Source organism: Cajanus cajan, chromosome 1, assembly GCF_000230855.2.
Source record: "Cajanus cajan strain Asha chromosome 1, NIPB_CcT2T_4, whole genome shotgun sequence".
NCBI lineage: Eukaryota > Viridiplantae > Streptophyta > Magnoliopsida > Fabales > Fabaceae > Cajanus > Cajanus cajan.
The window spans coordinates 88,070,830-88,084,753 of NC_138517.1; the positions used below are offsets into that span (position 1 = coordinate 88,070,830).

The 13,924-nt window shown below is 36.4% G+C and overlaps 1 protein-coding gene across 1 annotated transcript; it reads right to left on the reverse strand.

Moving 5' to 3' along the window:
* Nucleotides 1–5,917: 5,917 nt before the first annotated feature.
* Nucleotides 5,918–13,121, reverse strand: LOC109804152 (uncharacterized protein At4g04980). The gene is made up of 10 exons (XM_029272346.2): nt 12,870–13,121; nt 12,442–12,541; nt 11,893–12,081; nt 11,507–11,602; nt 11,290–11,416; nt 10,145–11,174; nt 9,893–10,058; nt 9,618–9,782; nt 6,215–6,367; nt 5,918–6,099 (listed from the first exon to the last, which is right to left on the reverse strand). The coding sequence occupies exons 2-10, from the start codon at nt 12,505–12,507 to the stop codon at nt 5,929–5,931; spliced, it is 2,163 nt and encodes a 720-aa protein (XP_029128179.2). The 5' UTR covers nt 12,508–12,541; nt 12,870–13,121; the 3' UTR covers nt 5,918–5,928.
* Nucleotides 13,122–13,924: the final 803 nt, after the last annotated feature.

A 13,924-nucleotide genomic window follows, 5' to 3' on the forward strand; every position in this document is an offset into this window, starting at 1 on the left:
AAAAGTAAAATAATTGGTATTCCATATTTTAGAAAATAATAAGAATTACTCAAGAGAAAATAATACTAGATAAGCAGGTTGGTTTATTTTACTATTATGTTTTATGTTTCTAAAATTAATCAAAATGTTTTAAGTATTGCTAAAATGTTGGAGAAAGGCTATAAGGTATTGTTTGAGCACAAAAATTGTGTCATTAAAGATATAACTAACATATAAGTGATAAGTAAATGAATGACAAATAGTTTTATCTCAAATTTGATGAAAGAGGAAACTACTATAGATGAAGAGGAATAAAAAAGGAATATAAAGATGCATTTGTTTTGAAGAAACTTAATGTTTAATAAGAGAACAAAAATATCAAAAGTGTAATGTTGCTGGAGCCCACATGACACTACGAACTGATCAACAATGGAAAAATACAAAGAAATAAATTAAAGTTCAAGTTCAATGTAGATATGGTCCTACCCAAGAAAAATAGTGATAAAGGAAATTTAAAGAAGAAAGAAAACAAAAAAGTCCATATTTCAAACTTGAAATTCAAATTCGATAAACACAAATATCAAAATAAGGAGTATTGAAAATATACCTAAATTTCTTTAGTTTCAAAATGAATAATTTAATTTTTAAAAATTTATTATTTATGTTTTAAATGTTTAGAATGTTGTTTAGATAACAATAAAGATCTTTATTTTTTTTTGTCAATTCAAAAATATTATCAATTTGTTTTTAAGATTAAGATGTTGTCAAGATGCTGTCGGAATTTGATTTTTTATATATTACATTTTAACTCTATATAAACCTCAAGAATAAAAGTTTATCAAGTTTCTCTGCATAATATATATCTGCTCTAGTTTTTTTTTTTTTTTGAAAAATATTTGTCCAAAACAAAATCCTAATGCTAATTTGAAAAAAGGAAAGAAACCAATTTTATCTCTACGCAATTAATTCTATATAAAATAAAATAGAATCAATATGATAACTCTGAAGGAGGAACTCATTACTTAAAAACACCGGCCAATAGGAGTAGCTAGAGTTCCCGCAATTAATCAACACTAGCTCCTATACGAAGTTATGACTCTTTCTCCAATAATCATTTCATACACATATGGATTAGGACTTGGAGCAAACGTTTGTTCAAGATCAAGGCTGGTTCGGATGACTCTCAATTTCTTGAGCCAATTCTCTGTTAAGTGTGTAATCTAAGTTCTAAAATTGTAGTAGCATAAAAGTCCCACATTGTTTAGTTTGTAATGCTTACTTCTTAAGTCCCACATTGCTTAGTTTGTAATGCTTGCCTCTTCCTTATGCTATATATATAGAGGCACCTTGTAAGGTTTAAGACACACCAAAAACAAATACTTCTTAGTATTGTTTATTTCTCTCTTCCTCCTTTTATTTTCTCTTTTAATGCCAGTTGCCTAACAACTGGTATCAGAGCTCTAGGTTCGGGAGAATATTCTTAGTATGCTCTGTGGTTGCGGTTTTATCTGATCTTCCACAACAGAAAAGAATAATCTTCAGATTAGAGGTGAGAGTTGGGGGAGTATTCTTAGTATGCTCTGTGGTTGCAGTTTTATCTGATCTTCCACAACAGAAAAGAATAATCTTCAGTTTAGTGAGTGAGAGCTTTTCTCAGAATTCCTCAGCTTAGAGGAGAGAATCTCAGTTTAGAGAGCAAGAGCTTTTCTCAGCAGCAGAGCAATGGCATTAGAAGAGGGGAAGGTGAAGATAGAGAAGTTTGATGGTAAAGACTTCGGCTTCTGGAAGATGCAGATAGAGGATTATCTGTATCAGAAGAAGTTATATCAACCCTTAATAGGGGAGAAGCCAGACGATATGAAACAGGAAGAGTGGAACTTGCTAGATCGACAGGCTCTTGGCGTGATCAGACTGACATTGGCCAAGAATGTTGCATTCAACATCGTCAACGAGAAGACAACTGCGAGTCTGATGAAGACACTATCAGACATGTATGAGAAACCATCTGCAGCAAACAAAGTACACATAATGCGTCGATTGTTCAATCTCAAGATGGGAGAAGGTAACCCTGTGATTAATCATATTAATGATTTTAACACTATTCTTGCCATGTTAGAATCAGTACAAATCAAATTTGAAGATGAGGTGAAGGCATTGATATTATTATCATCATTACCGGAAAGTTGGGCTGCAACTGTTACTGCAGTCAGTAGTTCTGCAAGGGATAGCAAGTTAAAGCTCAACGACATTCGCGACCTGATCTTAAGCGAAGATGTTCGCAGGAGAGACTCCGAGGAGCCTTCCAGTTCTACTTCCAGTTCAGCATTAAATACTGAAAGTAGAGGAAGGACCACTCAAAAAGGTTACAACAGCCGAGGAAGATCAAAGTCAAGAGCTAAAGGTCAGCCAAAATTCCGGAATGACATTGTCTGTTGGAATTGTGACAAGAGAGGTCACTTTACCAATCAATGCAAAGCTCCGAAGAAAAACAAGAATCGCAAGAAGCGTGATGATGATGAATCCGCAAATGCAGCAACTGACGATATAGACGATGCATTAATCTGCAGCCTAGACAGTCCTATTGAGTCATGGATTATGGACTCAGGTGCATCATTCCACACCACTCCTTCTAATGAATTGTTGACTAACTATGTTTCTGGAAGGTTTGGAAAGGTTTACCTTGCAGATGGCAAACCTTTGAGTATTGTTGGAAAAGGAGATATTGCCATCAAGACCTCAAGTGGGAGTCATTGGACACTGAAAAATGTCAGACATATCCCTGCCTTAAAAAGAAATTTAATATCTGTAGGGCAGCTGGATGATGAAGGGCACGAAACCACTTTTGGAGATGGAGCATGGAAAGTCAAGAAAGGCAATCTCATTGTCGCTCGTGGAAGGAAGCGAGGGTCACTTTACATGGTTGCAGATGAGAACATGATAGCAGTTACTGAGGCTGCCAATAATTCATTCTTGTGGCACCAAAGACTTGGGCACATGAGTGAGAAAGGAATGAAGCTAATGGCGACAAAGGGTAAGCTATCAAAGTTAAAGCATGTAGATGTCGGCACTTGTGAACACTGTATCTTGGGAAAACAGAAAAAAATTAGTTTCTCAAGGCAAGGGAAGACACTGAAAACAGAAAAGCTTGAATTGGTGCATACAGATGTTTGGGGACCAGCTCCAGTGAAATCTCTTGGAGGCTCATGCTATTATGTCACCTTTATCGATGATGCTACGAGAAAGGTATGGGTTTATTTTCTCAAAAATAAATCTGACGTGTTTTCTGTGTTTAAAAGATGGAAAACAGAAGTTGAAAATCAGACAGGTTTAAAGTTGAAAAGTCTGAAATCTGACAATGGTGGAGAGTATAATAGCCATGAATTCAAGAACTTCTGTTCAGAACATGGGATCAGAATGATCAAGACAATACCAGGAACACCAGAGCAAAACGGTGTTGCAGAAAGAATGAATAGAACATTGAACGAGAGGGCTAGGTGCATGCGGATCCAATCGGGCTTGCCTAAGGTGTTTTGGGCAGATGCAATCAACACAGCGGCATATCTCATAAATAGAGGACCATCAGTTCCTTTGGGTTATCAATTGCCTGAAGAGGTATGGTCTGGGAAGGAGGTAAATCTTTCACATTTAAGAGTATTTGGCTGCGTGTCATATGTTTTGATAGACTCTGATAGTAGAGATAAATTGGATCCCAAGGCCAGAAAGTGTTATTTTATCGGTTATGGTTCTGACATGTATGGCTACAGATTTTGGGATGACCAAAACAAGAAAATCATCAGAAGCAGGAATGTCACTTTTAATGAGAATCTATTTTATAAGGATAGATTTTCTGCAGAATCTATTGATACAGACAAATTGCCAGAACCTTCTGAGAAAGTAGAACTTGAAGAAATTTCAGAAAGTGACGTAACCAACAGAAGCCAGAGTACAGATATAGAGTTTGAGTCAGAACCAGAACCAACATCTCCTCCTTTGAGAAGATCCTGCAGAGTTTCAGTTGCACCAGAAAGGTATTCTCCTTCATTGCACTATTTATTGTTGACTGACGCTGGTGAGCCAGAATACTTCGATGAGGCTGTACAGGGGAATGATTCCGTCAAGTGGGAGTTAGCAATGAAGGATGAGATGACATCTCTTCAGAAGAATGGTACATGGTCATTAACTGAATTGCCAGAAGGAAAGGTGGCTCTACAAAACAAGTGGGTCTATAGGCTGAAGGAAGAATCTGATGGCAGAAAAAGATACAAGGCGAGACTTGTGGTCAAAGGATTTCAGCAGAAACCAGGAATTGACTTCACAGAGATTTTCTCTCCAGTTGTAAAAATGACTACCATCAGAGTCATTCTGAGTATTGTTGCTGCAGAGAATCTTCATTTGGAGCAGTTAGATGTTAAAACTGCATTCTTGCATGGAGATTTAGATGAAGATATTTATATGACTCAGCCAGAAGGTTTTGAAGTTTCAGGCAAGGAAAATCTTGTATGCAAGCTTCATAAAAGCTTGTATGGCTTGAAACAAGCACCGAGGCAGTGGTACAAAAAATTTAATGAGTTTATGCAAAACTCAGGATTTAGCAGATGTGACATGGATCATTGCTGTTATGTTAAGAAATATGTTAACAGTTATATTATCCTTGCTCTATATGTTGATGACATGCTGATTGCAGGGCCAAATATGACAGAAATTAACAGGCTAAAGCAGCAATTGACAGACCACTTCGAGATGAAGGATCTTGGTCCAGCTAAACAAATTCTTGGCATGAGAATTTCTAGAAACAGACCAGAAGGAGTCTTGAAGTTGTCCCAAGAGAAATACATAGAGAAGCTTCTTGACAGATTTAATGTTGGAGATGCCAAAATCAGGAACACCCCTTTGGGAACTCACATGAAGCTCTCAAAGAAGCAATCTCCAGAGACAGTTGAAGAAAAGGATCACATGTCAAGAGTACCATATGCATCAGCAGTTGGGAGCTTAATGTATGCCATGGTGTGTACCAGACCTGACATAGCACATGCTGTTGGAGTTGTCAGTCGATTCCTATCAAATCCCGGGAAGAAGCATTGGGAAGGTGTAAAGTGGATACTAAGATATCTGAAGGGTACTTCAGGAATAAATTTGCTCTTCAGAAGAGGTAATTTCACTTTACAAGGGTTCTCTGATGCAGATTTGGGAGGAGATTTGGATACTAGAAAAAGCACCACTGGATACATTTTCACCTTGAGTGGAACTGCAGTGAGTTGGAAGTCTAAGCTTCAGAACAGAGTTACTCTTTCAACTACCGAAGCTGAGTACGTAGCTATCTCAGAAGCAGCCAAGGAGATGATCTGGCTAAAGAACTTTCTCAGTGAATTAGGGAAAGAACAAAAGAATGCTCCATTGTTCAGTGACAGTCAGAGTGCTATATGTCTTGCAAAGAATCCTGTCTTCCATTCTAGATGCAAGCATATTCAACTAAGATACCATTTCATCAGAGAGTTGATAAATGATGAAGAATTATCTTTGTTGAAAATCTCAGGATCAGAAAATCCAGCAGATATGCTAACTAAGACTGTTACAACTGACAAGCTGAGGCTCTGCATTACCTCAGCTGGTCTTCAAGAATAATTGAAGATAAAGAACGCTGCACTAGGCGAAGGAGCCGATGAACTCGATGCTTACAAGGAAACTAACTAGAACTCAGACTCCAAGTGGGAGAATTGTTAAGTGTGTAATCTAAGTTCTAAAATTGTAGTAGCATAAAAGTCCCACATTGTTTAGTTTGTAATGCTTACTTCTTAAGTCCCACATTGCTTAGTTTGTAATGCTTGCCTCTTCCTTATGCTATATATATAGAGGCACCTTGTAAGGTTTAAGACACACCAAAAACAAATACTTCTTAGTATTGTTTATTTCTCTCTTCCTCCTTTTATTTTCTCTTTTAATGCCAGTTGCCTAACATTCTCTTGTCAGATTGTCAGCACGATCATCATGTCCACCAGCAAATGTATAGACCCGAAATGCAAATTGGAAGGCCCTCCAAAGCAACTTAGCATATTCTTTTCTTTTTGCATCACTAATGTTTGATCCTGATGAATCTTTTGTAGCAGCATCATTGCGCCTCTCCTGCATAGAGTTTATGCATATGCACACAATGTCAATCGTTCAAAATTATCTTAAGCATAAGGTGGTTTATTCAAAATTCATGAGTAATTGTGTTGGGTTGAAACTGTTTTCTAACCTTCAGTGCTAACTCCATGCAATTGGAGGAAACATCCACCGTTGCTTCTTTGATTTTTATAAGAATGTAGAAGTCGAATTCGATGTTGTGGCCCTTGAATTTCTTGGATTCTTCATCTTTGGTTCGCTCCAAAGAATCTAATTCTGTTTTTATCTGTAGTATGTTGCTCGTGTATGTTAGAAATGAATGTACATACATTAAATTAAAAAAGAGTTAATCACTTATATACTACCAGTATAAATTTTTTTTTACACTGGCAACCAATTATATCTTTTAATTGTGTCATATCACTGTTAAAAATAAATGTGTTTATAGTGATATGGTACAATTAAAAGATATAATTGGTTGCCAGTGTAAAATTTGTTTACACTGACAGTGTATAGTGTTGGGATACAAACAAGTCCCACATCAATAAAATAAAACAAGAAATAACAACTTATATAGTACAAACATACTTCAATGATTGAGAGGCCTTTTGACCCAACAGTGATATCAGAGCCGCCGGTTGGATTCGGTGACAACCAATAACCCCATAACCCTCATAACTCATAACATATAATGTGATATATAAAGATAGATTCCACTACATGAAAGGTTAGGTCCCTTGTTTGAGAAGAAGATGTTGGGATACAAACAAGTCCCACATTTATAAAATAAAACAAGAAATAACAACTTATATAGTACAAACATATTTCAATGATTGAAAGGCAAGAGTTTTGCTTTAAATTTGGAGAAAGAGGAGCCAATTATAAATGAAGATACAAGTGAAGAACGCAAAGATGCATATCTTCAAAAGAAGTTTGATGATCAAGAGGAGAATGAAGATGATGAAAAACCATCTTCAAAAGAGGAGTTCAAGACAAATGCTAAAGTGGTCCCACTCAAGAAGGATTGCAACAAAAATCACAAAAAGAAGAAACTGTTCAAAAAGAGAAAAGGCAGATCTTGAAATTCAAATTAGGTGATAAAGATATTCAGTCAAGGAGGAAAGTTGGGAATATGCCTAAATATATTTAGGAGAATAAATTAATTTTTTGATAAGAATATTTTATTTATATTTCAAATATTTAGATTTAATCTGTTTTTATTATTTTAGGATTTGTTTCCTTATTTTTAGAATAGGATAATATCAATATTTGATTTTGTATAACAAATTTTCTCTATAAATAGAGACTCATGAATAAAATTATATTATACTCCTCTAATAAAAATAATTTTTATAAAATATCCCCTCAAACAAATATCATAAAATAACCTCATCATTGGTATCAGAGTCACAAGTTGGCTTCGGTGACAACCAATAACCCCATAACCCTCATACCTCATAACATATAATGTGATATATAAAGATAGATTCTGCTACATGAAATGTTAGGTCCCTTGTTTGAGAGGAGGATTGTTGGGATACAAACAAGTCTCACATCGATAAAATAAAACAAGAAATAATAACTTATATAGTACAAACATACTTCAATGATTGAGAGACCTTTTGAATGATGACCAAAAGCAAAACCGTGAGGACTAAGGCCCAAAGCAGATAATATCTCATCATTATGGAGTATGTTTGTGTAATAACCTTATAAAAATAACACTCATAAAATATCCCCTCAGATAGGGGTGTTCATGGATCGGTTTTTCGAAAAATCCGAACCGAACCAAACCGAACCGTTTTATAAAAGTGGATTGGTTAACCGATCCATTTTTTATAAAGTGGATCGGTTTGGTTTTTTTAAAATATGGATTGGTTTTTTTGAAAATGGATCGGTTCGGTGTTAAGTCTCAATTTTACCTCTTTTTGGATGAGACTTATTGAACAAATTTCACTCATCCTTTGAACCATTGCAATATAATTGTTCTCTTTTTGGTTCATTTTGTGTGCAGATATAACTAACCCAAATTCATCTAACAATACCTTAATCCACCTCATTTTTTGTGCAGGTATTGAGGAAGAGTGGAAAGTTGAAGACTCTTAGGATTGGAAATCTAAGAAGCTAAGGAGCAGAGAAGAGGTTCTGCGCCGGGCGCAAGGTGATCCGCGCCAGGCGAGCAAAACAGAGTATCTCACCTCTGGGAGCCATTGCGCCGGGCGTAATGTGAATTGCGTCGGGCTTGTCCTAAGGCAGAGAGTATCTGGAAGGCCCCGCGCCGGGCGCGAAGACTTATGCGCCGGGCGCGAAACCCTAATCTGACTCCCCAAGCTCGTATTTGAAGCCATTTTCGGGGGAGAAACCCCCATTCACACATTGGGCGCGTTTTGGGAGCTGTGGAAGGGATTCCCAGAGCTTGGAGTCGTTCGTGTGTGGGTCTTTCCTTCGGTTCTTCACTTCCTCTTCCATCTCTATTTTGTATTTGCCCTCTTTGTTGAGTGGTTTCACCCATTTTGTGGGGTTAGATGTAGCCAACATACTCTATTGTAATCCTTACGGTTTTTATGATATATATACATGTTGTTTCATTCATTGTTGTGTTTGTTTCTTTGCTTAATGCTTGCTTTGGATTGATCACCCTTTGCATGATTTAAGGTTCCATTGAGTATTGGGAAATACCTTTGAAATTAGTTCTGGAACATATGCCTAGTGGAGATTGTATCTAGGGATAGAGCTTGACCCATTAGTAGTCTTAAACCCTAGCCCGTAATGCAGGTGTAGGTATTGGGTACTCAAGGGATTGATATTCAATATCCGCACCTAGGCTCTTTCTCTAAGGGATTAGGTTTGAGTAAACTATTGGGTTGACTAAGCAATGAATTCAACAAGAGATTAAGGATACATTAGTGTTACGTTCGGTGAAATCTGACCCCCACAACCTCACAATACCACAATACCATTCCTTACCTTTTCCACTCACAAAACAATATTTATTTACAGCTTTCATTCCAATAGTCACAACTTTGCATTCACTGCACAAACTATGAAATTGGAATTATTCTTTAGTCACGAATAGTCAATAAATGCTTATATTACCTTCTAATCCCTGTGGATACGATATTTTTACTACTTGAACGGCCGGTATACTTGCCGTGTTTGAGACCGTTGATAGAATTAAACAAATTTACAAATATTAACAAAAGTGTTTCAACGGAATTATCAACATTCGGTACGGTGCGGTTATCCACTTTTTACTCACATATGGATCGATTTTTTTAAAAAACCAAACCGATCCACTTTGTAAAATTGGATCGGATAACTAAACCAGTTTTATAAAGTGGTTCGGTTCGGATTTTTTTTAAAATAGATCAGATTTTTCAAAATGGATCGGATCGGTTCGGATCAATTTGGATTTTTTGCACACTCCTACCCTCAGACAAATACCATAAAATAACCCCAAAATATAGATGATTAACTCATTAAAAAAACAATGCCATCATTTTTAGGGGATAATAAATCTTAAGATTATGAATCACCTTATTGAAATAACACTCAATCTTGTCAAGGAATTGACCCACTGGAGTCACTATTTTCCAATTTTGAAGCTCAGTAAGTATTGAATCCAACCTAAGATAAAGCGCGGCTGCCATTCTCATAGCTTCTAACTTCTTCGTGGGAAAACCTTCAAACCGAGATAGCACCTATAATTCATAGCAATAGAATTTATGCATCATTGTATTGAAAGAACTAGCAATATAGTAGATGGTTGTGCAATAATTCAAATGGACATGAATGGAGTTTCTAAACTCACTTGTGACTCATCAGTTAGATTCTCAAGAACGGATTCAACATCTTTATGGAACTCAATAAGTTCTGTCATATCCTTTGTCTTGAAATTGGTAATAGCGGATCTCAGTTCTATGATCTGGTTTGTGTACCTCTGGGCATCTTCTTCTATTTGTTGAAAGTAAGCTGATCTATCAAAAAGCCAAGGAAATAAAGAAAACAACAGAAAGTGGTGAGCCATTTGGTTCCAAGACTTAAAACTAACCAAAATGTATACCTTTTTGCCATCTCTGCTAGTGCATCAGCCATTCCTTGTTTGCCACTAGTTCCTGCTCCAATTGCACTTGTTCTCCCACCAGATGATTTTCCTTTGAGGCTAGATCCTTCCACTTTTCCCTTGAGAGTTCTATACAGGTTGCCTAATTGTGTTGACCTTTTCAGTTTGGTAGTTGCTTTAGGCCTCAAGGATCTTCCTGCTCCAGGTGGAGGAGGTGGTAGAGCAGCAGGAGCTCCACTTCCACGTGGCATTGGTGGTGGAGGTGCAGGAGCTGATCCAGCTTTGAATGGTACTGGTGGTGGAGGTGGTAGTACTACTGCTGAACTTGAGACCAAAGACGGCTGCGGTGATGACATTGTCATGTTTGGCTGCAACACAGGTGGTGTTAGCATTGGAGGTGGTAATGGGATAGTGCATGTTGTGGGAACGGGTGGTGGTGGAGGTGTTGGAATAGGTGTTAGTGGTGGTGACAGTGATGATGATACCGACCCTATTGCTTTTTGCTGCAGGGTTGGTGTTTCTAATGGTTTGGAAGCTACTAATAGTTTCCCCACTTCTTCCATTGCTTGAGGTCTATCATATGTTTCTCCATGATCACTAATAGTGTCCAAGTCCAAGTGAAGAACTATATCTTGTGATATGTTTTTTCCAGGACTTTTAGCTATGGGATCTATTATTTCCATGTTCATTGTTGGTTCCTTCTCTATCTTATGAGCTTCCATGTGTGGTGGTGACATGTGGTAATATAAGCGCTTTAAATCAATTGGGTTCAGTTTTCCCAGTGCTTGAATTTTGAGAGACCAAAGTGCTGTGGATCTAGAATATCCTGAGGTCATGGATTCTGGGAGGACAGATTTCGGTGTAATAGGGGAACGGCTGCCATCTGTAAAGGAGTTGGAGCTGGATAAAACTTTTCCACAGGAGTCAGATGGTGAAGTGATTTCTTTTTTTGGCTCATCCTCTTCCATGATATCAAACTTCTCATTTGCAATCTTAATCAAACAATCAAGTGTGGTCAACATAGTTTCACCTGCAGAACAAATAAATAGCGGTTAAATTCTATCAAATTCAAGTGGATCATTTGAAAGAAATTATGAATTCTGGTTAATTATTTGATTAGAAAAATGAGATTATTAATAGCATACCCCGTTTCTTCATATTGATGTTATCTTTACAAGATGGTAACTCATATTTGCTTTTTCCCAGACGATCATAGTCCATTATCCAAGACTCTCCAATAGACTTTAAAGCCTCGCAAAAGTAGGCAAGACCCTAGAGGAAAACTTTCTACATTTAGTATTCTTGGAGACAAATTTCTATATTAATCATAATTATGATAGTTTTAGTGCAACATTTTAGAACCTGATCTATGGATTTGTCCTTGATATCTGACACTATTTTGCTTGGTATGATCCCCGGGTAAAGCCTTTGAAGATCTTCCAGGGTTGTAATAACCATCTACAATATGACATATGAAAGACAGATATAAAGAAGGCGAAGAAAAGTTATTTATTTTCTTAATTTAATAGAAAGAAGTCATAAAGATAAGGGGAATGCTCCGGTGCTCTCTTATTTGAAGGGGTTTTGGTGCCCCTCAGTACAAAAGTTGGGTTTTTAGGGGCAATAAGGTAAATTGATAAATTTATCAATTTACCTTATTGCCCCTAAAAACCCAACTTTTGTACTGAGGGGCACCAAAACTCCTTCAAATAAGAGGGCACCGGAGCAATAGCCTAAAGATAAAGTACCTCACGTAAGGAAGCAGAACTATTTAGAGGAGCAAGGTCCAAGATGTCCCTGAATACAAAGATCTTCTTATGGATCTTCATCATTAAAATCAATTGGTTCGCACCAACAAATGACCACTCAACTGATTCTCCTTTCCCTTCATCCTGAGCCATAGAAGCCTTCCTGGGCGAGGTAGAGCTTTTCATTGACTGCACATATTAAACTTTCATAAGGATGCCTCTATGTATAAAAGCTGAATCTGAATAATATTTCGGATGGCTAAAACTGAAATCCCTACATTTTGTATACTATATACCCCTTTTTCTGTGACTGCATGTATGAAAAGTATTGAGTCTATGACAATATCACAATTCCGACGCTAAGCAAAATTTAAGCATTGCCCGTACCATGCCATGGAAAATACAATGACAAAACACATCAGAATTGCTTTGTCAAAAGTATCAAAATCCCAATTTCCAGATTTTGAGTTTGTTCTAAAAGGATTTAGACTGTTTTATTTGCTCATATTGCAACCCCGTGTTCAAACAAGAAAAAGGTCAGAATCTTACCTCAGAAACACATGACTTTCGTCCAAAGAAACATGGCTTCAAACCGCATAATCTCACATTAGCCATGACTTAATTGGTTTGCTTATATTGACTTGAGAATCTGGAATGATAAAAGAAACATCATGATGTGCAAACCACTACTTCACAAAGCGTGTATAAGCAAGCTGACATGTTCAGCTCAAAATGAAAACCTCTTGAAGATATTAAAAAACCATAAAACTCTATAGAATAATTTACAAGAGAATTCAAACATGAAGAAATAAAAAAATTCACAAATGAATTTTCAAATAGAGATGATAATAGAAAATGCTAGACATGCATACAAATAGGGGGTTAGACCTTACGATAGCTCAACAAATTAAATAATGTGATTCTAATGCAAATTTCTCAAAATAGAGAGCTAAGGATGAAAAATAAAAGAGACGCACCTTTCCACCCTTATGGTGTTTATGCTTTTATGTCTCCATCACAATTCACAATGGCTAACTAACGTGCAACAAATAAACTGTTAGTTCAGGAATTGTGACAAATTCAAAAACACTATAATGGTATCAATCGAGGAAATATATACTATGTGGAGAATGGCTACTTGTTATGATCAAAGCCAAGAAGATGAGTACTTTTGTTTTCCACTTACTTAATAATTAACTTCAAAAGAGAAAAAAACATAAAGTTAAATAGGAAAATAACTAGTTGTTTTTGTGTTAGCACTAAAACTGTAAAACAGAATACCAGTGCATATAGAATATGGGTGGGTTGTAACAAATTTCCTGTAACATGCTGCAGGAAGGTTTATATCATTGCTAAAAATAAGAGAATATTAAACAGCTTCAAGCCTTCAACCCTTTGAGATGATGCTGCTCTTGACATGTCACTTTGGATTTTCTATATTTAATCAACTTATAATTTCGTTCAGTTCCCACTTCTAACAACTAGTTTACATTGGTTTTGTATTAGGTAGGTACAAAAGGTAGCTGAATTTAGTGAACGAATTAATTTTACATCTCCTACTCCCCCTCCCCCCCGGAAACTCAATTCTCCTCCTTCTATTATGAAATGAGGAATAGCACCACTTTCCTAGTGCCTACAAAAGGAATTGACTAGGTTCGAGTTAAAATATCTACATTGCTAAGCAAGTTGTTCATCCAATTATCATATATTTATATACTACTAAATATAGTTAATTTTTTTTATATAATTAAGAGGTATAACTCTATTACTGGATCGGCCCGTATTAGGACCAAAATGATATTTCTAATCGCAACTTCATACTTAAGACAGAGATCAAACTGTAACTCTTGGTTAAGGAACACATATGTCAAATTACTTATGCTAACAATTTTTGGTTACTAAACACATCATGTAAAAGAAGTTTAAATTTATATACTATAAATTTTCAAATATATCCTAGAGGGTACATCTTTTATACGCTACAAAGTACAAATCTACAATATTTTCTTATAACAGATCACATTCTCCTCTT